The following is a 12,734-nucleotide window of genomic DNA, read 5'->3' as shown; positions in this document are numbered from 1 at the left end:
GCAGGCACCTCGTTCCAGTAAATTATGTCCTTGGCGGAAAGAGACAGAGACAGACACACAGGCTATGTAGAAGCAGCCCTGCTCAGAAACCTGGCCTGACCACACGGGGGCGTCCCCACAGCCAGCCATTTCTAGCCTTCTTGGCAGTCAGTGGAATAGCTAGTTCTGGGAGAGCCCGAAGGACCAAATGTAGACAACTGATTGATAATGCCTAAGCTTGGTGACGTGTCTCTTTACAAAGAACCTGAGAGCTGGAAGAGCCTGTCTCCAGAGATTCCGCAGATGTTTCCCAGCCTCTGCCCCTTTCCCTGGCCCAGGGACCAGCCACTTCATTGGGAGAACTACTGCTTTCTGCTAGAACGGTCCCTGTACCGAGCCTGCTGATAAGTTCATTAAAGCAGGTGAACCCGGCACTCTGCCCAATACCTGCACCTTTCTCCCCAGAAAAGAATCCAGCCAACAATTCGAAGGACTGGGCTGGCTGCCCTCCGGCACTGCCTCTTCGGGCCTCCAAAGCTCCAGCAGGGCCTCCGTGAAGAAAGGGACTTGGTCCTGACCATTGCTCAGTGTGAGTGCATGGGCGCTGCCACAGAGCAGGTGCTGCATGAGCGGGCAGGCAGAGAGCACTGTTTGCCCACCCTGTTACCACAACTAACCCAAGGGTCTTGCATTCACCATGCTGGGGTGGGGAGCACGCGCTAAGGGGTGAAGGGAGAACAGGGCGTCTTGAGCGCAGTCTGGATCTACCTTGACTATACCGTTCTTTGCGAAGTACTCGGTGCTCCCCTGAGGGGCAGTCCCACAGAGAGCACGGGGGTGTTTTGGGACAGGTGGCCTGGATAGCCGAGACCCAGTGCATGGCCGCGTCCTCCAGACCATCTACAGGAAGCTGACTGGCTCCAAGTTTGACTGTGCTCTGCATGGAGATCACTGGGAAGATCTGGGCTTTCAGGGTAAGAGAGGAATGGTCCGTCTTCTTTTCCTGGACCCCCGATTCCAATGTTACAGCAAGAGCCCAGACAGTCCTCTTCCTGTCACGGCAGGACCATGAGGCGGGATAGCTGAGGGGACGCATTCCAGGAAGACAGGGTAGAGCAAATGCAAAGGCCCTGAGGTGAAGCATGCTTACCGCTGAGAACCGCGGTGGCTCACGTGGAGAAGAGAGTGACAGGAGGAGAGTTCGCCTGTGGCCTGCAGGCCATTGTGAAACATGCACACTTGTACTCTGAGTGAGGTGGAAAGCATGGGTGTGATAGGATTTGGAATCTAGTTATTTCTTTTTCCTCTTTTCCATTAAGATGGATGAAAATTTTATTTTGTAACTTTGTTTTCTGAGTAAAACAAGATGATTTCACCTGGTTTTGAATTGTGCTACTCTTTTTTCAAAATCATATCAAATTATATTGGTATAGAATAGGAAAATAATCTTAATTTAGAAAGGAAACTTGATATACCCATAATTGATAGTCTGTTGGTATTGACACGTTTAAGCCCCTTTATCCTCTGCATCTATATCATAATTTCTCTTAAATATTTCCTCTATATACCTTGAAAATCACATGAGTGTTAGGATGTTTCTTTCAACCATTAAGCAATTTAAAAATCTCAAGAGGAGAAGCAAAGTCTGTTATATTTGCCCACGTGATAACTCTTTCCACTGTTCTGTCTGCCTTTCTGATATTCCAAGATTCCTTCTTTTATCAATTCCTTTCTGTTTCAAGAACTTCCTGTAGCCATTTTCTAAGGTAGGTCTACTGGCGATAGATTCTCTTCCGTTTTTTTATCTGAGAATGTCTCGATTTCCCCTTTACTCATATAGGGTAATTTCTCTGGATATACAATTCTAGGTTGACAGTCCTTTTCGTTCAGCACTTGAAAAATGTGCTACTTCCTTTTGGCCTCCATGGTTTCTGATGAGACCAGCTGCCATCATTGGAATTATTTCTCCCTGACAGTTAAGGAGTTGTTTTTCTCTCTCTGCTTTTAAGATTTTTTTTTTTTTTCAGTCTTTAGTTTTCAGGAGTTTGACTATGATATGTCTTAGTGTGGATTTCTTTGGGCCTATTCCATTTGGGGTTTGCTGAACTTGAATCTATAGGTTATGTCGTTTGCCAAATTTGGTAAATTTTCACCCATTATCACTTGGAGTACTTTTTTCAGCCTCACACTTTCTCCTTTCTTGTAGGACTCTGATGACACAAATGCTAGAGCTTTTGTTATTTTCTACAGGTCCCACAGGCTCTGTTCTTTTTTTTTTTTTTTTGGATCTCTTTTATAGCTCATAGATCTCCAAGGCATTGTTTATTTTGTTTTGTTTTTCTCTCTGTTCAGATTGAGTCATTTATTTTGTTCTATCTTCACCTTCACTAATTCTTTCCTGTTATCTCTATTCTGCTGTTGAGCCCATCCAGTGAGTTTTTCATTTTAATTAGATGTTTTTCAGTTCTAAAGTTTCCATTTGGTTCTTTGTAGCTAACATTTCTTTACTAAGATTTTCTGTTTTTTCATTTTTTTCTAAGTGTGTTAGTAATGGCTTATCAAAGGCATTTTTATGTTAGCTGCTATCATAGTTTTTTATTGTTGCTACAACAAATCACTATAAGTTTAGTGGCTATAACAACACAACTTGATTATCTTCTAATTCTGTCATTCAGAAGTCTGAACCACGTCTCACTGGGGTAAGGTCAGAGTGGCAGCAGGGCTGTATTTTATTTTATGTTTTTTGGCACTCTAGGAGAAAATCCATTTCCTCGCCTTTTTCACCTTCTGCCTGCCTTTCTCCTCCTTTATAACATCTCTCTGAGCCTGATACTGTTCTCACATCTCTTTTTCTGACACTGTGTTTCTGCCTCCCTCTTTCACTTTTTACATTGCACCCACCCAAGTAATCCAGGATTATTTCCCTGTCTGCTGATTAGCAACCTTAATTCTGCCTGCAATCTTAATTCCCCTTGGGCATATGACGCTAGGTATTCTCAGGTTCTGGAAATTAGGACAAGAACATTTTTGGAGGGGCCATTATTTTGCCTACAACAGCTGTTTTAAAATCCTTATCATAATTTCAGCCTTTGTGTTATCTGTATTGCTGTCTATTGATTGCCTTTCCTCATTCAAATTGAGATTTTCCCAGTTCTTGGTGTAACAAATTATTTTTTTGTTGTGTCTGTGTCCTGGACGGTTTGGGTATTAGGTAATGACACTCTGGATCTTCTTTAAATCTGCAATTTTAGGAGGCCTCTTCTGACCTGAACCAGTAGGGGAAGGGGAGGTGTCACCTCATGACTACCAGGTGGGGATAGAAATGCAGGTACCCCACTTGGCCTCTGCTAATCCCACTGGCTGCAAGGGGTAGAGATGCCTCATTACTATTCCCATGTAGCCTCCACTGACACCCCCAGAGGGGTGGGGGGCTCCTTAGCACTGGAATGGGATAAATATCCCAGCTCCCCACTTTTCTGACTGCTCTGGAGGAACTGAGTGGTGCCTTGTTACAGGCAGCGGAAGGCTAGGCTCTCCACTTGGCCTGTAACCAAGTCGTTGAAGCTCAGGGGAACAGGGACTTCAATTAAATATTGCTCCCCATCACCCTCAATTTCCTCATGGTCTCTGTTACAGGAGCGAATCCAGCCACAGACCTAAGAGGAGCAGGCTTCCTTGCCCTCCTGCATCTGCTGTACCTGGTGATGGACTCAAAAACCTTGCTGATGGCCCAGGAGATTCTCCGCCTGTCTCGTCACCACATCCAGGTGGGGCTTTGGTGGGCAGCCAGCAGAGATGGCTGTGGAGCTAGGAGCTGGGCACAGGGCTCTTCTGAGCAGCCACGTGGGCCTCACAGGTGGATATAGTAATTGTTGAGGCAAACTAGGAATGGTCTCCTGTCCGCGCTGGACTCTGAGCTCTCCTCCTCGTTAGCGTGTGTCGCAAACATGCTTCAATTCCTCAGAGCCTTGCTTTTCTCATCTATAGAATGGAAGTCATGGAAACTTCGGCTGGATAGTTGGAGGAATGAAATGAGGTGATGTACAAAAGCACGAGGTAAAACTGTGCTGTTAGTGTTTCATCTCACTGCCCTCCCTGAGGAAACCCTTGATCCTGAAGGAGGAGAGGTAGCTTTCACGTGTCCCAGAGAAGAAGGTGACACATGGATTTACTGACAGGCCAGAAGTGGCTTTTGTAGCCCTCGGTCTCTGTCCAGTCCTGCTCTATGGGGTTGGGTTTGATGGTTTTCCCAGGTAGTAAAAGGTGGTAGTCCCTCCATTTTAGAAAAAAAAAATTTGATCTGTTTCATCTATCCGAGATTCATGGGACCTGGAATGCATTCACTAAACAAATATTTATTCAGCATTCCCTGTGCTAGCTCTTGTTCTTGGTGCTTGAGATACATCAGTGAACAAAACAGACGAAGATCCTTCTAGCAGAGAAGACAAGACAGTAAGCATAATACATAAATAACTTATAGGATATATTAGGAGGTGATCAGTGCTAAGGAAAAAGAACAAGTGGGGGAAGGTTAGGAAAATGTGGGGAGGGGATTACAGTATTTTATGGAATGGTCGAAGTAGCTGTCATGATAGGGCGAGACTTAAATGAAGCCTTGAAGAGGTGAGGATGCAGCCAAGCTGGTATCTGGGGAGAGCACTCCACGCAGAGGGAGCAGCTGCAGCCCAGGTCCCAAGGAGGGAGTGTGTCTGGCATGTAAAGGAATAGCAGGGGAGCCAGCGGCAGCAGAAGGAGGCTGGGAGGGCAGTAAGAAAGAAGGTTGTAGGGTAGTAGAGACCAGATGGCCCAGTGCCTAGTAGGTTGTGGTAAGGACCTTTGATTTTAACTCCGAGTACAATGCGGGTTTTCAGGAGCCTGGAAATGTGATCCAACTTGAAATTTTTAAATGGATCCTACCAGCTGCCAGATTGAGAATAGTCTAGAGCTTTATAATCAAGTTAGAGATGATGGTGGTTTGGAGCAGGGTATTTTCAGAGGAGGTGGTGTGAAGTGGTCTGATGCTGGCTGTAGGATCTCGAGCATATGGGCTTCAGCGAGTAGAGCCAGCGTGTTTTTCTGATGGATTGGACGTGGGTGTAAGGAAAAGGGAGGAGTCTATGATGATTTGTAGTGTGAGCAACTGGAAAGATAGAGTGGCCATCAACAGAAATGGAAAGGAAAGAGCAGGTTGGAGGGTCCGGTTTGCCATATAAACTTCAGGTTGTGGTTATGCATGTCTGGTGAGAACGCTCCAGAAGTGATGTGCCTTCTCTGGGCCTCATGTCAGGAGCACATGTCAACGTGCCTTATTACGGGGGGGGGGGGGGGGGGAAGGGGGGGCCTAGCCCTGATCTCACGCTTTAGGTGATGTCTGCTGGGTGACTCCACTGTAAAGTTACTGTTTCTTCCTTTGTAATTAATAACTGTCTTGAGGAAGATACTTTGAGACTATGCAAATATCCCGTTTCTCCTCAAACTTCATTCTAATGGTGATTTTCGATTTCCCTCATTCTTCCTACATTTATTAATTCTGCAAGAATTAATAAATTTTGTAAGAAAGAATCATCTGTGCCCTTCTATTTTTTCAGTTTCTTTTTATATCAGTGTGGACTCCTGGATATTTATTTTATTCTATGAGTTATAAGCCAACACTACCACTGTTTATTTTGTTGCTCAAATTATTCCATCTTTGACCATTTTAGGAATTCCTTCAGGGTGGCATCTGGGCCCTCTCACCATACCCTATCCTTTTTGAGAACTTTTTTTACTTTCTGGACACCAAAAGACGATCTAGGCTCATCTTGTATTTTCCCTGTGTGATTCCCAGCCCTGGAATCACCACTTCTCCGAGGAGCTGTTGTTCCCTTAATTGGAGAATGATATTGAGAAACCAAGATCTGAGCTCTGGGTGTTCTCACTGTGTTAAGATCTCACTGCTTCCGGGCCCTCTCAGTGGACAGAGCTTGTCACATGTGTGTCATTGGTTCACCCCTGACTCTGGGAGGAGAGGTCCTCAGTAGCCCTCACACAGGACAGGACGGCGTCGGTGTGCAGTGATGCCGCCTGAGGGAGAGGGGCCCGAGAACAAGTGGCTGAAGGTCAGACCTGCAGCATTTTAATTAGATCACTTTATATTAGAGGGCTGGAGGTGGGCAGGCCTGAGTTGCAAAAATAAGACTTGAGTAACAGTGTTGTTGGCCATATTATATCCTTACTTCTCAGGACCTCAGTTTCTTCCTTTGTGACATGAGAACATAATTCCAACCGTAGAATTATTCTAAGTTGGCAGTAAGCACATGAGGCATTCAGTAAGTGTTAGTTATCAAAGTAACTTTTGATTTCCATGAGTAAAAATACATTCTATACATTTTATGTATAATACACACATAAATACATCCGATATTTTTTAAATCAGTTGAATACATATCTGTGTGTGTGCTGTGTGCTCATGTGCGTGTGCGCGCGGGCACACACACACACACACACACACACAGAACCATCAGTACAGTAGATCCCTTTTGAATCCAAAACTTCTTAAATACAACGTAATCATACAGTTCCAGCCACCTGGGCAGTTTTTCATTTTTAATGTTTACTGAATATCTCTGTATCTTTTTAGGAAAAACAGTCATTAAATCTTAAGGCTTCACGTCTATTCCAGGAAACACTGGTGGAGGCAAGAGTGGCACTTTATGAGTATCTGGTCTTGAGATATATCAGAACAAGTTGAGAATGTGCGCATATTCTGTGGGGAGATAATATTCAGGGAGGTAATGTCTGGGTGAGGTCTGAGAACTGTACCTGTTAGCTTACGAGACACTGTGGTCTCTTGCAGCAACACTGCTGTGTTATAACACTCTCCCAGAGGCTGAGGAGTATCTAGCACTCTGTGGTCTGGCCCTCATTTTAGAGGTAAGGAAATGGAGACCCAGAGTGGGGAAATGGCTTGCCCGAGGTCCCGCAGCTAATGATTTCCTATAAATCATCTCTGATGTCAGTTTCTCCCTTCTTGTGATTTATGAAGACTCTTGTAAGACCTTCCTGCAGAAATATGGAGGCCAAGGGAGAGGGTTATTGCCAACTCAGAATCCCTCATTTCAAGGACAGGCTCCAATGAGGCGAGGGTGTAGACCATGCAGATATCTGAGGGAGGAGTGTCCCAGCAGAGGGAACAGCAGGACAAGAGAGGAAGTACTGGGAACTTGATCTTCACGGACGCAGACTGACCACTTTGACCAATCTGTCTCTTATCCCTTCACCTACTGGGGATGTATATTTACTCCACAATATGCAGGTCAGAAAATATGAAGGAAGATAGAGGGCTGGTGTAGGTGTCAGGAAGCTAGATGCTAGTTCCATCTGCACTATGATTATTTAGCTGCGAATTAAGGCAGGTCTCGGAACCTCTCTGGGCCTCAGTTTGCTCTTTTATAACATAAGGGATTTGGCCTAAATAATTCTAATATGCCTTCCAGCTTTATTTTATAATTCCTTGAACTGTGAGTAATTCCAAGGTTTTAAAGTAAAACGTGAACTCAGGTGCTTATGAATCTTGAACACACAGAATTTTCTAGGAGGCGTGTATGAGCTACAGCTGGGAGACACAGCCCTGCCAGCAGCTATTTCTCTCTTAAGGGGAGAGCTAAAGTTTCAGGTACATCCTGCTCAAGGGGAATTGGCCAAAACATTCCCAACACGTGCTGCAGGGAACCCCCGGCCCCCCATGAGTCCGGGCAGCGTGGAGGTGCTTAGCCCACACTGTCCTGACCTGAGGAGTGCAGCAGCACAGACACGGAGAGAGGCAGGCCACATAGGGCTGACCACTGGCAGGCCAGGAAGCCACTTACAGTTCTATTTACTCACACGCAACAATTTGTATAGCCCTCCATGCAATTTCCATCCATTATTTCATTCCATCAACATGACATCCTGCAAAGAGGTAGGACAGAGGTGATCCTTACTGATCTCCTTTTTACAGTGAAAGAATGTGGGGGTCCGAGAGGTAGAGTGTTTCTGCACAAAGCTGGGTCACTAATAAGTGGTGAAGCCTGGGACCCACCTCTGACAGCTAGCTAGCGGCGGGCTCCTTACTGCTGTGGTTCTCAGCGAGCAACGCGCTTTAGTCACGGGCGGGGTGCGGATGCCCAGCACCCTCCCCAGAACTACTGGATTGGATTATCCGGAGGCGGAGTCATATCAGCAGCAGTCGCCAAAGATGATCTGGTCTTCCCCCTTCAGTCTTCAGTATTGAGGCATGAAGAGAAATGAAATTTTAAATGGAAACTTAAAAATATCCAGGTCTGATTTCCTCTGCTTTAGTCAGTTCCCTTCACACAGCCTCAGTGTAGTCTTTTAGCTCAGAGGAATGCTGCGCAGGTCCAAGGGAACTGCTGATAGAAAAGAAACATTGAGATATGAATTCCAGTTGTTCATTGCTTTTTAATAAGTGGGCTTTATAAGAATGTTCCCAAGAGAGAATGAACAGTAGGTTTAAATCCTCTGTTAATTACATTGCTACCATATTCTTGTTCCCATATTTATTTTTAGACTGAAAGAAAATCAAGGCAGGTCCTTTTGTAGTTCATACGCGTGACGGTTGGCTGTTCACACTCTTGTGTGAGATGTGCCCCCCTCACACCTTGTTACACATCAGCACGTTACCCATCTGACGTAAAAAAAAAAAAAATCAAGGGAACAGGCAATATCATGCAGGTATATATGATAATAGTCAATATGTGAAGATATGAATATGTTGCTGCTGACCTCAGCCACACACGTTGAGGCAAAGATAATAATTATGAACGTTTGTTAACACCTGCTTAGACTGGTGCTGTGCTTAATATTTTGCACACGTAATCTAAATTACTCCTCAGAGCAGCACTGTGAGGTAGGTTGTGGGATAATAGAAACTATAAACTGTAAATAATAAAACCTGTCTCCTAGAGTTTTGTAATGATTAGTGTCTTGACTCTACCCAGCATGGCACTGTGTTAGGGTCCCCAGGAACCCTCAAGTTCTATGATTCCCTGGGAGGACTCCCAGGACTTGGCATATCGTCATACTCACAGCTATGGGTTAGTACAGCCAAAGCAAAATCTGCAAAGGGAAGAAGTGCATGGGACAAAATGCATAGGAAACCAGGTGCAAGCTTCCAGGAGTCCTCTCGCAGTGGAATCACACAGGACACACTTAATTCTCCCAGCATCAAATTGTGCAACACGTGAAATGGTGCCAAGCGGGGGATGGGGTGGGGGCGTCATAAGAGATTCAGTACCTAAGGTTTTTATTGGGGCTGGTCATGCAGACCCGGTCTGTCTAGCTTGTACCAAAATTCCAGAAGCAGAGGGAAAGCAGGTGTTCAGCATGAGCTATCCTATTTGCACAGTAGTTTCTGCACAGTGAGTCATCCTGAGGAGTTGGTGGGAATCTCCCAAAATCCAAGTTCCCAGATGCTAGCCAAAGGCTAACCCCGTAAGCAGGCCTTTCTAAGGACAGCAGCCTTTGGCCTGCTGGGCTAACTCTTCTGCACAGCACTCAATATTTATTTCCTTTTTGATTTTGAGATATAAGGAAGTTGAGTCTCATGGAGTTTGGGTCGCCTTCCTAAGAACACACAGCTAGCAGGTAGCAAGGCCAAGATCTGGAATCCAGGTGTCACAGAAGACCGTGAGAAAAATCTTTGTGGAGCCGGAAGACCCTCTGTAGTTCAGTCTCAGTGCTGTCAAATAGAACCTTCTACAATGACGGAATATTCTAGATCCACACTGTCCAGTATGGTAGCTACTAAACACATGTGGCTACTGAGCACTTGAAATATTGCTAGGACGACTAAGGCGTTGAATTTTAAAATGCATTTACGTCTCAACGCATTTAAATAGGTCCCTGTGGCCAGTTGCTACCATACTGAACAGCACAGTTCTAACGTAATGCAGTTTTTCTTCTGGGGGACACAGATGGGATATACAGGCTTTGACTATTGTTCTAAACTAAGGAATGCACTGATCCGTGTGTCCCTGTCCGTGAATGTCCTGTGTATATGCAACAGTGGAAATTAACATGTAACACTTCCAAATTCCCTGGGGAAAAAAAAACCCTTTTCATTTGCTTGGGGTTTTTTTGTTGTTGTTATTAAATAGGAAGGAATTAGCCCCTCCAAAAATAAAGCTTTGAAGCAGACCCCTCCCCCCGTTTCCCAGGGAATTCTGATGCCCATCTTGGAGAAGTGCCCCAGCTGGACTCCAAGCCGCCCCCTCTCAGGAGTTTGGCCTTCATGGTGAGTTCTCGGGCCTCTGTGTTAATGAGATGGGCTGTGCCACCCAGTCAAGGCTGACTTTCTGCCTACTTGCACCTTCTCTATCTGCCTTTGGATGAGGTGCTTATGAACGGTCAAATAACCGGAGGCCTAGAGAAGGGGAGAAGAGATTTTAAGAACCTGTAGAGTTAGTTAGCTAGCTGGGCCTCACTCCTCTTGTGATTATCCTAACCCCCGGGGGTGATGTGGTCCAGGGGGGCACACGGGTGAGTCTGGTGAAGGCCAAAGAGAGCTAATGGGCAGGATGTTGAAGAGGCAGGAAAAGTAGCACAGGCGCTATGCACACCAGCTTGCAAATGAATTAACCTTAGTTGGAATCCTGTCTCCACTGCCTTAGGAAAGTTACTTAAGGTCACTGAGCCTCGGTGTTCCCATCTGTAAGATGGGAAGATCATTATGGAAATGAAGTGTAAGCATCCATAATACTTGCTGCTGTCTCTGGGCTGTGACTGCTGTTACTGCCTGCAGGCCAAGCTAGGTTGTACACGACAGGAAACACAGAAGGCAAGACCTGGGTTGCCACTGACCCGGTGCCACTTCCATTCCAGCAATTCCCGTTCTGCTTGATGTCCGTGAATATCACCCGCATCGCAATCCACGCCTTAAGGGAGGAGTGTCTGTCCAGGTGAGTCCCTGCATTGTTCTCCTCTCGCCAGTTGATGAAAGGGGCCCAGCAGAGCCTGGTTCTCTCCCACCCCTGCCTCATTCTCCCCAGTGTTCTTCCTCACCTGCTGGCTCCTAGGGCGCCCGTGCAAAGTCCCCATGCACCAGTCTGCCAGCCTATCTCCTCCCCAACCCTGACCTTAGATGTGAAGGCTGCCTGGGGGAGTGGGGGAGCACCCAAGTGTCAGCCTTTGCAGCCCACTGAGATCACCTCCCTGTCCTGCAGGGAGTGTAATCGGCAGCAGAAGGTGATCCCGGTGGTAAACAGCTTCTATGCGGCCACTTTCCTCCACCTCGCGCATGTCTGGAAGACTAAGCAGAAGACCATCTCCGACTCAGGCTTTGTCCTAAAAGGTATGCCCTTTTGTCTGGGGAAGCCTAGCTCCTTAACCCCGTGTCCCCAGGCTCAGGGACCCCAGCATGGTTGCTAGATTGGTTTTGGCAGCAGTTCCCTTCCAGCCCACTCTCTGGAGCCCACTGGTTCTCCTTTCTCTGCCACTGCTCCTCCCTTTCTGGCCTTATACCTATGGTGATATTTTCTGAATCAAAAGCTGGGTCCAATAGCTGGATTGACTATTCCAAGTTGCACTTGTCCTGGGCAAGATGAAGTATGTGGTCGCTGTGGCTCTGTCTGGCTCCTTGACCTCCGTCTGGTGAGCTCCCCATCTTGGAAGTCTCCTTCACCTTCTCCCCAGAGAACCTGGCTTGGGGGCACTCCTTCGAGCTGCCAGGCCCTGGCTGGTGTGCAGTCCGCTGCGCCTCCAGCCTCGTTCCCCACTGCTCTCTTCCAGACTTGGAGGTGCTGGCCAAGAAGAGCCCAAGGCGGCTGCTCAAGACCCTGGAGAGCTACTTGGCCGGAGTGTCAAAGGGACAGGCCTCCTTGTTGGGAGCACAGAAGTGCTGTGGGCCACAAGCCCCCCACTCGAAGGAGCTCACTTTCACAGGCGTGTGTGACCTGCTTCCACACTCATCCGAAGGCACGTGGCTGATCTGACCACCCAGACACTGACCAACAGAAAGACTTAAACCTGCTGGGCTGCAGGGGCTTTCGGAGCGTGTGTGGCCAGCCCTGTCAGCATCACCGTGGCCGAGCCCAGCGCCTTCCCCTCAGCAGAAGGGATGGAGGAAGCCTCGTCCTCACGCGACATCAGGTGCACTTAGACTTGACCCACTCCCCACAGATCTGCCTCCAGAACGAGGCCTCTGCTGTCATCCTGGTGGGGCTGCAGCTTACCGAGGTGGGTCACCTCATGTGCGAATGGATCGTCAGGTGGGAGGAGCCCCATCTGGATGTCCCACGTGTCCCCACATGGAAGGACATTCCCAAGTAGAGGTACCAGAGTTCTGACTCCTGGGCAGCAGGCCTTTCAGGCCCCTGGTGGCCATAGGGCGGGCCAGACAGGGAAATGTAGTCGTTAGAATGTGAAGGGACAATGTGGCAGTGTCAGTGGCAGCAGCCCCGGGGGTTGGGGGCAGCATGAACCAGAGCAAGCGGCCTGGGCTGGGCCTGCCTTACTCCGCTCCCCCCACCAGGCCAGCGTCAGGGCCCTCGGGGCTCCCTGGCCTGGCACATACCTCCCCTCCTCTCCCCATCCCTCCTCTCCGCTGTTTAAGATGCAGAACAGGGCCTTGGGCCTTAGGGTCTCCACTGCTGCCCACCAGCTCTGCTTCCCCTGTGGAGACTGTGCAGTTCCCATCAGGGATGGTTTTCCAGCCTGGCTGAAGGAAGGAGGAAATTCATACACCAGCAGTTTTTGAATAAAAGAATTGTTCTGGGTTA

General features: G+C 47.4%; 1 protein-coding gene across 1 annotated transcript in view; it reads left to right on the top strand.

Annotated features, from left to right (window-relative positions):
* Window positions 1–12,734, top strand: part of ELMOD3 (ELMO domain containing 3) — a 23,776-nt gene extending 11,042 nt beyond the window's left edge. The window contains exons 7-12 of the mRNA XM_081068307.1: window positions 445–568; window positions 831–953; window positions 3,616–3,746; window positions 10,840–10,916; window positions 11,181–11,308; window positions 11,746–12,734. Coding sequence (XP_080924433.1) covers window positions 445–568; window positions 831–953; window positions 3,616–3,746; window positions 10,840–10,916; window positions 11,181–11,308; window positions 11,746–11,948 — 786 coding nt within the window. The 3' untranslated portion in view covers window positions 11,949–12,734. The remainder of the gene's footprint in view (window positions 1–444; window positions 569–830; window positions 954–3,615; window positions 3,747–10,839; window positions 10,917–11,180; window positions 11,309–11,745) is intronic.

This window comes from Rhinolophus hipposideros, assembly GCF_964194185.1.
Source record: "Rhinolophus hipposideros genome assembly, chromosome: 12".
Classification (NCBI taxonomy): domain Eukaryota; kingdom Metazoa; phylum Chordata; class Mammalia; order Chiroptera; family Rhinolophidae; genus Rhinolophus; species Rhinolophus hipposideros.
The sequence above is the reverse complement of the archived record's forward strand: the minus strand, read 5'-3'. Positions and strand labels throughout refer to the sequence as shown.